The sequence below is a fragment of the Pinus tabuliformis genome, chromosome J, assembly GCF_031772625.1.
Source record: "Pinus tabuliformis cultivar Carrire ecotype Pingquan chromosome J, CPIR1, whole genome shotgun sequence".
Lineage (NCBI taxonomy): Eukaryota > Viridiplantae > Streptophyta > Pinopsida > Pinales > Pinaceae > Pinus > Pinus tabuliformis.
In genome coordinates this window covers 1600066273-1600079920 of record NC_142295.1, presented here as the reverse complement: position 1 = coordinate 1600079920, position 13648 = coordinate 1600066273, and the positions used below count along the sequence as shown (strand labels likewise).

Here is a 13648-nt window from a genome sequence, read left to right as displayed (position 1 = left end):
GGAGCAGAATAATTTTTTAAGATAGATCTAAAGAACAGATACCACCAGATTAGAATAAGAGAAGGGGACAAATGGAAAACAGCTTTCAAAACCAATGAAGGTCTGTATGAATGGCCGGTGATGCCATTTGGGTTGAGTAACGCCCCTAGCACTTTCATGCACCTAATGAATGAGATGTTGAAGGAGTTCATTGGAAAATTCGTGATTGTATATCTTGACAATATACTGATTTTCAGTAAGACCAGGGAAGAACATTTTTGATGCATTAGATATGTTTTAGAGAAGTTACAACAAAATAAGTTGCTGATAAATTTAAAAAAAATGTTCTTTGTTTCAGAAGGAGTTAGTCTATTTGGGTTTTGTGATTGCAGAAAATGAGCTGAAAATGGACCCAAAAAAAGTTGCAGCTATAATCAGTTGGCCATCCCCTAAGAGTTTGTTCAAAGTTTGGAGTTTTCACGGGTTGGCAAGTTTCTATCGCAAGTTCATAAAAAAATTTAGTGGAATCTGCACACCCATGTTGGATACCATCAAAAAGGCAAGTCAGCCTTTCCATTGGACTGAAGCTGCAGAGAAGAGTTTCCAGATATTGAAGAAGAAGATCATTGAAAGGCCAATTTTGAGGTTGCCTGATTTTAAAAAACTTTTCCAAGTTCATTGTGATGCCAGTGGTACAGCCATTAGAGCCGTACTCAGCCAAGAAGACAAACCAGTAGCTTACTTCAGTGAAAAATTAAATGAAAGCAGGCAAAAATACACGTCTTACGACAAGGAGTTTTATGCCATCGTCTAAGCATTGAAGCATTGGAGACATTATTTGTTGGGTAATGAGTTTGTCTTGTTTTCTGATAATTCTGCGTTACAGTATGTTATGCAACAGCATAAGCCGAATCATAAACATGCAAAATGGGTTGAGTACTTGCAGAGTTTTTCATTCGTATTGAATCATATCAGTCGTCAAGCCAACAGGGTAGTAGATGCACTAAGCAGAAGAGTTTTACTCTTATAGGAGAGCACGATACAAGTGTTGGGTTTTAAACACCTGAAGGACTTGTATCAAATAGATGCAGATTTCAAGGAGGGTTATGAAGCCTGCCAAAATCCCTTGTTGAGGAATAATAGTCCATGGCTGGACTATAACTTACAGGAGGAGTTGCTATTCAAGGGAGGACAACTGTGTGTTCCAGAATGTTCGATGAGGGAGAACATCATTCGGGGAAAACATAGTGAAGGTCTAGCTGGACATTTCGGTATTGATAAGACCTTGGACCAGCTCAATCACTTTTATTACTGGCTGAAGATGTGAAGAGACGTGCAATGATATGTAACCAGGTGTAAAATGTGTCAGTTGGCGAAAGGGCACAATCAAAACACGGGGTTGTATACACCCTTGCCTATTCCAAACAGACTGTGGGACTCAGTCAGTCTGGACTTTGTCTTGGGTCTGCCAAAAACACAGCGAGGTTTTGACTCCATCCTGGTGGCGGTGGACCATTTCTCCAAGATGGCACACTTCATCCCTTGCAGGAAAACCAGTGACGCTACCCATGTAGCACACTTGTTTTTCACTGAAATTGTCAGACTACACGGCTTACCCAAGTCCATTGTTTCTTACAGGGATGTGAAATTCACAGGGCATTTCTGGCGCACCTTGTGGAAAAAGATGGACACAAAGTTAAATTTCAGCTCTTCTTATCACCCACAGACCGATGCGCAGACAGAGGTGGTAAACAGGAGTTTAGGAAACCTGCTATGGAGTCTAGTTGGGGAAAATTCATGAATGTGGGATTGTGTACTTGCCCAAGTGGAATTTGCTTACAACGATTCACAAAATTGAAGAATGGGAAGTATTCCTTTCCAGATCTTGTATGGAATGCACCCCCGAGGAGTGCATGAGTTACGAGATTTGGGACAGTTAGAAAGAAGAAGTGCTGACGACAAAGATTTCGCAAGAGCAATTAACGACCTACATGAGTAGGTGAAGTCAAAATTACAGGACAACAGTCAAAGGTACAAACAGAAAGCAGATCTAAAAAGACGGGAGGTACAATTTAACGTAGGGGATCAAGTCCTAGCACATCTGCGAAAAGAAAGATTCCCTAAGGGCGAATACAATAAGTTGAAGTTTAAGAAAATTGGACCTTGCAAGAATCTGCGTAATTTTTCTGCAAATGCCTATGAGCTGCAATTGCCTCCAGGTATAGGAATATCACCCATCTTTAATGCGATGGATTTATTCCCATACACTGCCAGTCTTGAAGGGGACAGTTCAGCGCAGCCAAATCGAGATACCCAGGAAGAGAGTAGTTCGTGGATGAGACAAATGCCTTCAGCTCAGCCACTTGAGATCGAAGGAATCCTCGATACACAAGTGGCCAGGCAGACTCGAAGAAAGGAGTACCTACAGTACCTCATCAAGTGGAAGAACCATCCCATTGAGGACAGTTCGTGGCTTGATGCAGGTCAGATACAACGTGTAGGGTATTCGATCGAGGAAGCTCATGCACTGGACCCATGAATTTTTATCTACCCCAGAAGCCTGATGCAGGAGCATCCAGCTAAGGGAGGTCATGGCTGGAGTATTTGTCTTTGCAGACAGAAGGAGTTTCAGTTAGTTTTTTTTTAATTCCATTTAAATTTCTAGTTAACAACATTTAGGACCTTATGTTAAGTTTAAGGTTGTCTCAGCCCACTGTTTGTTTTTATTTACATTCTTTTTATTTTTGTTTCAAATTAACTTTAGAATACAAACACAGATGAACAATTATCAATGAATAACTAAAATGTAACCACTGACAGTTTAAATAACTGTACAGTGATCTTTAAGAGAAAGAGGAAAAAGCCACTGTAATCATCCATCATAGTATTGAATAAAAAGAAGCATGCAAACATTTTGAGAAGAAGAAAATCTGAGTCCATGTATTGCAACTAAAATTATTTAATTAAATTCATCTACCCATTTCCTAACAATGACAGCGAGCAGACATTATCACAGAGGCAAGAAGAAACGTGGTCGAGTCCCATAGAACAGCAGAGAGGGTTTGCAGAAGAGTCGAATACAAAAAATATATACAGGTACCAACAAAACTCGTATCATTTCCATTTACTATTTACTGTTCAAAAATATTTGTGTATATATAGATATAAAAAATTTACAGTCCAAGATACAGTTATAAAAACACAGACGACCTAGGAAACAGAGGTCCTCGTAACAGTACCAAACACAACTACGAATTCACCATAGAGCCGACATAAATACAGTTTCATAAGTTAACAGCCCAGAGGCATAAATACACAGAACCATAAAATAGTGAGACCGAAGCCACAACCCTCGACAACAAAAGACTACTAGCAGCAAACGCGTCGAAACAGATAACTAAAGAAACGATAAGGCACGACCCCACCCGATACAAGAGCGTAGGTGTCAAGGCACGAGACCATCAACCGGTGAGCCCAGCCATTCACCTATCGTGGCCATCAAACAAGGCCATTAGAATCCAAGTAACAGAGCCATGAAAAGAAATTGAAGACAGTGGTAAGGATTTAAGGCAAGTTCACTTACCAAAGGAGTCGAGCCTTACAAATAGAGGAAGGAAGTCACTGACCAAGGTCACAGTCGCAGAGCACCCTCTACTCACAAGGAGTAAGAATAATCAGTAACAGTAGAAAACGAAGCAAAAGCTTAAGACATGGAGGGAGAGCTTACCTCTGTTTGAATTCGGATGAAAGCTGAGGGTCGAGCCACCCCACGACCATGACCTGCAACAAAATGCCAAGCTTACTGATCCGGATTTAAGTAGGAACGCAATAGATTACAGAGATAACCATAAATACAGAGATGCGATAACCATAAAAACAAAGATGCAGCGGAAATAATACTTCATTTCATTAATGGAGAATACTGAAATATGCTTACAAATAGAAATAACCTAGCTAAGGCGATGGTAGCTTATCTCTGAGAAGAGATGTGTCGGCTACATGCCTCTGAACTGTTTCGAACTGTCTTTACAATGAGGCTCGAAGGCCTATTTATTATTGAGAAACAATGGAAAACCCTTAACATTCCAAAACCTAACCCTAGAAGATGAAACGCCAAACTATGGGCCCCGTTTGGGTAAATTGGTACATCAACTTCCCGAGGTCGTAACTTTGGCATACGATCTTCGTTTGACGCGCATGATAGCCCGTTGGAAAGATCTCTCCGAGGACTACGACAGAAAAGATGATTTTTTTAAAAAAATTGTGAAAGGTAGATTTCCCAAAAAACGTCGTTTAGGGCCTCAAAACGGCTCCAGAAGTTTAGGACCCGAAAAATTGCTAAAAATAGTAAACTGCGCTATAATTAAGGAAACTGAAAAACTGAAAGAGACAGTTGTGGGGATCCAAATGGGATAGGTGGGTGGCCACCAACATCCACCTGGATCACTTACAGTCAAACAACGACGCGAACACTTTAAAATCAATAGCATAATCGAAACCAGCATACAACAAAGACCCACAAGTACATGACCCAAAATCATAACCAGAGCCGAACAGACGGAGACCAAAGACTGAGACCAAGGGTCCCAGACCTGAAACTTCATAATCGTTCTCAGAATAGGGAACATCACTAGAGCATGCAAGCGGAAACCCTCACGGGGAACCATTCCCAGAGCTGGACAAGTGAAACCCTCGTGGAGCAGCAACCTGAGACCATAAGCCGAGACCTTACCTTGACGGAGTAGCAGAGCACCGAAGGAACAACAGAATGGTCAGGGATTTCTTCAGTATAGTGAAGAGGTGGGATAAGTGAGACCCGAGGATAGGACAGTTGTCCTCACACCATTAAATCACCAGTACCGCGCCATAAAACCAATCAACAATAAAATCATCCACACAATCACCCAATTAATGATATGTTGTAAGTTATCAGGGCTGGTCCCATCATTTTTTAGTAGTCCACTTAACACTCATTGCATCGGGTGATCCTCACAGGGGTGAAGAAGTGGGATTGAAACTAGTGAAATGAATCACATAGCGTCAATCATCACTTATGGGGCTTGCATCCGGTAACCAAGACTTCCCAGGAGGTCACCCATCCCAGATCAGCTCTAGCTCAAGCACGCTTAACTATGGAGTTTTCCCCACATTCAAACCCACTTAGCTTGCTACCCCATTTGCAAAACCTTAGAAAGTATTGTGCCTCATGAACCATTCAAGTAGAGCTCCCTTCACTCTTTTGTATTTAAGTATTGAGGGGTTTTCACACTGCATTATATTAGATATCATTTTTTTGGGATTCAATTGCGTTAAGTAAGTCATTATTCATGATTTTTGAATAGTCCACTTAGCACTTATTGTATCAGGTGTGAGCCATCTATGACCATTTTCATGAGAGGTAGTCGTAACTGACTAATTACTCATGATTTTTGAATAGTCCATATTGAAACTAGTGAAATAAATCACATAGCGTTAATCATCACTTCTAGGGCTTGCACCTGGTAACGAAGACTTCCCGGGAGGTCACCCATCCTAGATTGCCTCTGGCTCAAGCACACTTAACTGTGGAGTTTTCCCCACAATCAAGCCCACTTACCTTGCTACCCCTTTTGCAAAACCTTAGCAAGTATTGTGCCTCATGGACCATTCAAGTAGAGCTCCCTTCACTCTTGTATTTAAGTATTGAGGGGTTTTCACAATGCATTATATTATATATCATTTTTTTGGGGATTCAACTGCATTAAGTAAGTCATTCATCTATGACCATTTTTTTTGGGATTCAACTGCGTTAAGTAAGTTATTCATCTATGACCTTATGTGTAAGTAATTTTTTTAATTTTTTTTAGATTGTTGTTTTTTGAATTGCTTATTTCTTTCATTTAGGGTAGTTTTGTATTATCTAAAAAATTTCCCAATCTTACATCAGTGTCTTGTTAATTTAACCTAGCAACTAGGTAAGTTTGAGATTCACTGTATTTATTAGTATAAACAAATGGTTTGGTTAATTTGTCTAATTCAATTATTTTAGGTGGTTAGGCATATTGAGATTTGGATTTGGTTGAATAGATAATTGAGATGGTCTTAGAGGTGATTAATCCGAAGTTAGTGGCTATTGTGACTAATTTTGATAAGGTTTATACAATTGTTGCTAATTTGTATATTGCACAAGTGGTATATAAGAAAAATGTTGAATTGAGTAAATGAAATAAAATTGTTAATCAAATAACGACTAACCAATAATGTAATCTAAATAATAAATAAAATGAATTTTTTTACCAAAATCCAATGATACAATTTTAAATAAAATTATAATTATTTAATTATTTATTATTTAAAATACACTTTTTAAGTACATAAATGACTTCAACACATTGAAAATTTCTTAAATCATTAATTTTTTTAAATTAAACAACTTCAACCGGAACGAACACATTGATAACACCAAGAAAACAACTTGGAAAAGGATCATTTTATTTTATTAATTAAACGAAGCATTGACCCAGAGTTAGGAAATTACAAAGAATACTGATTAGCTGTAAATTGTGGTCGAACTTTCTCTTGGAAAAGATTAAATTAAATATACATTACATTTACGTCGTTGAAACATCTATATCATTTTCAGTTGATTATGGAAATAAAGAGCTGTCCTTTTCGATAAGACAAAAACTCCTCTCCCCAGCAAAGGTCAAGCCCGAAGATTAGTGACGTTTTCGATAAAACGCGTGCTACTCTCAACAGTCAACGTTGTTAGATCCGTGTGCTTTTCATCCATCAAATTCCCATCTATCGTCCAATAGCTTTATTACAAAGTCCTGCTGTCTGATCACATAATTTGCGTGACAAGCGACGTATTTTCTCCCAAATGGATGTCCATAACAAACTTATGCAATACCGATTCCCTCAAATCCGGCTATCCTGCATTAATAATGTTGAAAATCCTTTCTCAGCTCGGCAGTCGTGGGGTTTATTTAATTTTTTTTCCACATTGTTGACACGCAACTTATGCTTATCCTTCGTTTCTTCTTTTTATGCTCCGGTGGCCTTTCTTGAATCTTCATCTGAGCAGATCGGAGTGGAGAGATCTTCTTTGTTGATGGCCAACAAAATGGGTTCAGTATGGTGTTTGTTGCTGGTTTTTGTGGTTTTATGCAGATGTGCAGAGGCCACCGAGTATGTTAAATACAAGGACCCATCTCAGCCCATCAATACTCGTGTGGAGGATTTGCTGGGGCGGATGACTCTGGAAGAGAAGATCGGACAGATGACCCAGATTGAAAGATCAGTCGCCACTGCAGATGTTATGAAAAAATACTACATTGGTAACACAGAATGCATTCATCTCAAATTTGTTCTCTTTTTCTATTTCATAGATTTATAACGTTTTAACATGTTCGACATTATCATTGAAGATATAAAGATGGAAGGTCAAAATTGTCTTGGTTGGTTTGTTGTTGATGGTGAGATGATATTGGTGTAATGCAGGGAGTGTTGTTAGCGGAGGAGGTAGCGTGCCTGCACCTAAGGCATCTCCGGCTACATGGATCAACTTGGTGGACGGGCTCCAGAAGGGTGCCATGTCTACTCGTCTTCAGATCCCTATGATTTATGGTATTGATGCTCTGCATGGCCACAACAATGCCTATGGGGCTACCATCTTCCCTCACAATATTGGGCTTGGAGCTACCAGGCAAGTAGACTATCAACTCTTCTCTTTAAGTCATTTAAGAAGTATCACTTGCAACTTGAATGAATGTTTTATTGATGCAGAGATCCTGATTTGGCTAGAAGAATTGGTGCTGCAACAGCTCTGGAAATTAGAGCTACTGGCATTCAATACACATTTGCTCCATGTGTTGCTGTAAGAATCTTACATTGAGTTTGCTCGATGAAAGTTTATTAATCAAAATGAAAGTGAAGTTTGGATTGCTTAGAGAGTTTTGTTTGACATGACCAGGTTTGCAGAGATCCCCGATGGGGGCGCTGCTATGAGAGCTACAGCGAGGATCCAAATATTGTCAAGGCAATGACACAGATTATCTTGGGTCTGCAGGGGCAGCCTCCTGCCAAATATAAAAGGGGGATTCCTTTTATTGCTGGAAAGTAAGTTACAAACGTTGCGTTTTATTCATTCGGCTTTTCCCATCGAACATGCATTTCTTTGATCAATCAATTATGAAGTTGGTGATATATTGATGTCTCTCAGGTCAAATGTTGCAGCTTGTGCTAAGCACTTTGTGGGTGATGGCGGAACAACCAATGGTATCAATGGGAACAACACTGTTATCAGTTATAAAGGATTACTAAAAATCCATATGGCCCCCTATTTTGATGCCATTGCCAAAGGAGTCTCCACAATTATGATTTCCTATTCCAGTTGGAATGGAGTGAAGATGCACGCTAACCATTTTCTCATTTCTCAAGTTCTAAAGAAGCAACTTCGCTTCAAGGTATTATTACTAGGTACTTTTATAATTGTGATCAGCCTTTCTTTTGTGTTTAACCTTTTCAAAAATGTATGTTTTATAAAACGTTCAACTTATTTGACTATGATGCCTTCTTTTATTGGTCACAGGGCTTTGTTATTTCAGATTGGGAAGGTATCGACCAAATAACTAGCCCACCTGGTGCTAATTACTCTTTGTCAGTCTTTGATGGTGTCGGTGCAGGGATTGACATGGTAGCATATTTGTCTCTCATTCTAGATAGCATTTCTGAATTTCCAGTATCCCTCATTTAATTCTGCTTCATATATCCTATTAAATGAGATTCACGCCTGATTTTCTCTATTGGCAATCTGCTCAATAGGTGATGGTTCCTTACGATTTCACAGACTTTATTGGCAATCTGACTTCGCAAGTCAAGAGTGGTTTGATCTCAATGGCAAGAATAAATGATGCAGTTCGAAGAATTCTGAGAGTAAAATTCACCATGGGACTCTTTGAACATCCTATGGCCAATCCGAGCCTAGCCAACCAACTTGGCAGCAAGGTAAGTGTGTCATTGGCAGTTTATCATAATAAATGGTTAAGACCACTGTTGTTATATATTTGTCTATAATGTTTTTCTCATAAATAGATCGCAGCATTTTACCTGTCTGTAAAGCTGTATTTTCCACAGCAACAGACACCATATGCTCTGTCTCTTCATCAATTCTGTTGAATTTTGGTTTTCAATATTTTTTGTACCGAAACTTTAACAAAATTTAGGCTGAATAGAAGTTTTAATTACGGTATTCCATAGCTTTCATATGGACAACGCTAGAAGGAATTTGGAACTTGCCTTGCAATGCACTGTTTTCATGCCATTTAACAGTCAATTTTGCAATAACAGGCGCACAGGGAGTTAGCAAGAGAAGCTGTTAGGAAATCTCTGGTCTTGTTGAAAAATGGAAAGTCAGACAGCAAGCCTTTGCTTCCTCTGGATAAGAATGCTCATAAGATTCTTGTTGCAGGGACTCATCCTGACAACTTGGGTTATCAGTGTGGCGGATGGACAATAACATGGCAAGGATCAAGTGGAAACATAACCAAAGGTAAGTTCCAATTTGTATTAGATTTATGCTAGGCCTGTTATTATTTATTATAGATTAGCACAATAAGATCCAGTAATTCAGTTGACCTTTATTGATTTTTTTCTGGTTATGCAGGAACTACAATTCTTGAAGCAATCAAATCTGCCGTTAGCCCTTCTACAAAGATCGTTTATCAGGAAAATCCAGATGCAAAATATGTCAAACGACAAGGGTTTGCATATGCCATTGTGGTCGTGGGTGAGGCACCTTATTCAGAAACGGGTGGGGATAATCTTAATTTGACCATTCCCTTGGGCGGAGGTGATACGATTAAGAATGTATGTGGCTCTGTGAAATGCCTTGTAATCTTGATATCTGGAAGGCCACTTGTTATTGAACCTTATCTTTCATTGGTTGATGCTTTTGTTGCGGCGTGGCTTCCGGGTACTGAAGGCCAAGGTGTGACAGATGTGATTTTCGGAGATTATGGCTTCCAGGGGAAACTTCCAAGGACATGGTTCAAGAGTGTTGGTCAACTGCCTATGAATGTGGGGGACAAGCACTATGATCCCCTCTTTCCCTTTGGTTTTGGATTGACCACAACAGTGGCTCAAAATCTGTAGTTATTTAGTCATGCCCGTCTCTTATTCATTTAATAATGATTGCACTGTGTAACAAATTTTATCTACCAACAATAATTGAAAAAGTATTTTGACACTTTTTATCTTCCAGTAATTCCAGTGTACTTCACTGTGAACGACTAACTTATTCATACAGTAACATGAAATGCTCAACGTGCTATGCTAAGTAAAATGTCAACTGTGTGAGAATCCTATGACCGAACTTCGTCTTTCACATGCAGTGAATTAGCAAACATTGATTGCAATGGCATGGAATTAAGTAAATTATTTTATGGTTCAAAATTCAACGGCTGGCTAAACGTACAGCATCGTCACATGATGCGAAATCCTTGCCGTCAATATGGTGGATATATTGTTATAAAACAGGAGACGTCCTAATCATTGATAGAATAATAAACGAAAGTTATGGTCGTGGAGAGGAGAGAGCACCTTCGACGGATGAAACTCACCCAAAAAGCATCCCAATACTACTCTGTGAAAGGAATCAAAATATTCCTTGTCAACGATGTAATTTTGGCTTTACCCACATAAAAATCAATTTCTGGAATAATTTTTTCGACCAGCTTTGATAATCACACTTAACCGCTTGTTAAGGTGAAGGATCATTCTCCTCCATATGAATAAAAACAACAATCCAGCGCCCAAACAATCGTAGTCAGGAATAATTGCTTCCAACAATTTTGAAAACCACTGGTGTTAGATTGGACTAATATTGATCACTAGCGCCAATATGTGTAGAAGTCCGGGCTGGATTTTAATTAGTTTGTTGCAGTTTGGTAGGTGGGGATGTATATGTGAGTTTATAATTAATATTAGTTGGCAGGATGCTCCCACTTAAAGCACAAAATTTCTCTCCAAATGAGAGAAATATGCAATGTTGAAAAGGGAATTTTAGTTTAAATTGAAGATCTCAAATTGATACATTGAATGACCAGAACAAGATATTCATGGAATGTATAACCTCTAATCAAGAAGCAACAAGATACCTATGGAGGCTAAAACTTCCAATCAAAAAGCATACTAAAGGTTAATCGTGTTCTTACGAAAGGGGATTACGGGCTTATTGATTTTGATGGAATCTCTTTAGCGCAACCCAGAAATGAGTTGTACCTCAAAAAATACTATGCTTAGGTCATCTTTGCATGGTCACTATGTACACACTGTCTATAGGTGTGTTAAGTGTGTTTGCAGTGTGTTTCCTTCAGAGTTTCCTACTATCTCTGTTAATCTTCCTTTACATTTGGTTTGTATATGTCGGTGTGCCCTCAACCATATGTTGGTTATGTTGATGGCGCTAGTCGTCGTACTCAGAATCCTTTCTCCATAGCATGAGCTATTTATGCTCCTAATAGCGAGTTAGTGAGTTTACAGGGAATCTGTATTGGTAGCTCAACCAATAATATCGTTGAGTATATCACAGTGATCGAACTTCTGTCTGATGTTATTTCTCATGGCATTCGTCATAGAGTAGTTAGACTTGACTCACAACTTGTAGCACTACACTTGACCAACTTCTATTCAGTATGAAGTCCAACTATGCTATGCATGTTTCTAAGGGTTTGCCTTATGGAAAGACAATTTTATTACATCCAACATCAACATATTCTTAGAAGTCTAAACACATTAACTGATGCATTAGTGAATCATGTTTTAGACACATTTGTGACACATGTAAATAAAATTCAATCCACATCACATATTGAACAAGATAATAGAGCAAATAAAAAACATTGATAGATAGATAACTGTATATAAAGTTTGGTTTTACAAAAACTTGTGTCTTACACACATATGGCCATACAACCTATCAAATCAAACAAAATACATTTAGTCAAAATATGGCTCTAAGGCCTCCTAGTAAATCAACTGCATGAGAAACCTTGCACAACAATTGACTAATGCGTTCTGGCATTCCAATGGTGTATCATTGCAGTCTCATTGGGATCTCATTGACCTTAATCTCTGGTATGCTATGGGTCAATCCCTCAATGTGGTGCTCAAACTCTACAAGAGTCTCAACTATGTTGAGATCCTACATCTCCTCCTCTACTCCTATAGCTACATGTGCTCCAATCTATTCAAGTAGCGACTCTCCTCGTCGTTGAACATAGGATGCTCCCATTGGTTGAACAGGTCCAACATCTACATGTGGAATTAATAGTTAGTCTTTGATGCATTAAAACAACAACAAAAATTATAAAACCCAAGAAATAAAAAAACTTTCAAAATGATTTTGTTTTACCTATGTCACCCCATTACTCGCCTTTAGGTAAAATGAGCTATAGGTCTCCTCAAAAGTTTGTTGCGACATATGGGTAGTCATCGATCATAATAAATTGCATTCGCAACCATTGAAAGAAAGTGGGTGTGAAACTCATAAAAGAAGGACCCGCATTACGAGACATGAGGTCTACCCATCACCTCATCTATGGAGCCCTGGGATTCGGAAGCTCAAGTGCAATATGCTGAGGACGGAGTAATGGAATGCTCTTTAGAGAAAATGATATCAGGATGGAACCATATCTGAAGTTCTTCAATCTCCTATCTTTTTCCCTATTGAGTTGTTCCTTAATATTTGCTAACACCCCCTCACTCCAATTGAACACAGTCGATTCTATGTATTCTAATGCATATTGCATTTGGGACTTGTTAGCCAAATGAAGAGTATCACTGCTAGCCAATCTAGCGATGATCTAAATTATGTCCTGAGGGGCATTTAGACCACATCCTTAATCCCTATTTTCCCATCTTTTGTTGGCCGGGAATGAATTCTACAATGTGCAACAATATAATATTTGACAGTCTCACCACCCCTTCTTATGCCAGATAATGAGATAAGAGCTCCCCTCCTCGATAAAACTGTCAAAAACTAAATGTCCTCCACCAATACACTGAGCATATGTGCTCCAAGCCTTGAACATTGTGCCTGAATATCTCATGCCTTGACCATATATTCCAATAATTCGAGTTGGGCCCTCATTCTAGGAAGCTAAAAGAAATGGAGAAGTCCACAATTTCTCAAAGCCTAAATAGTTGTTAGATAATATGCAACAACTAAGTCATGTAACTCATGTTCTCTTTCTCTCCAAATCAAATCCATTTTTCTCCAGTAGAAAGTTGCAATATCATAAGAAGAACAATTAGGAGAAATCTCATGCAAAAATTTGAGAGAAATTTGATTGAAAAACATAAATCCCTTTTTGAAACGCGCCTAGTGCACCCTACCTTAAGAGGACAGAGCACTGCAACACACCCTCTCTTCCTTGGAAGGTGCGCTAAAGCGCTCTTCCCAGTGTTCATTAATCTAGCCTAGCGCACCTTTCCACACAGATAGGGTGCACTAGAGCTAGGGCACAAATCTAAAATCTAAATTCACTTAAAGCTCCAAAAAAATTGCATGAAACAAAAAATGGAAACCGTGAAGAGAAAGAGAAAGGTAAGATCTCCTACCTAGAACTGGTGACACTAGAAATGGTCCATTAGATTGGTTGGAATCAACAGCTGAAGTTTGGAGGCA

General features: G+C 38.9%; 1 protein-coding gene across 1 annotated transcript; it reads left to right on the top strand.

Annotated features, from left to right (window-relative positions):
* The first annotated feature begins 6880 nt into the window (after positions 1–6880).
* LOC149233599 (uncharacterized) lies at positions 6881–10201 on the top strand. Its single transcript, XM_089379803.1, has 9 exons — positions 6881–7298; positions 7462–7666; positions 7747–7837; positions 7934–8079; positions 8183–8426; positions 8552–8656; positions 8785–8967; positions 9310–9511; positions 9626–10201. Exons 1-9 carry the CDS (start codon positions 7073–7075, stop codon positions 10111–10113), a joined length of 1890 nt encoding a protein of 629 aa, XP_089235929.1. The 5' UTR covers positions 6881–7072; the 3' UTR covers positions 10114–10201.
* Positions 10202–13648: the final 3447 nt, after the last annotated feature.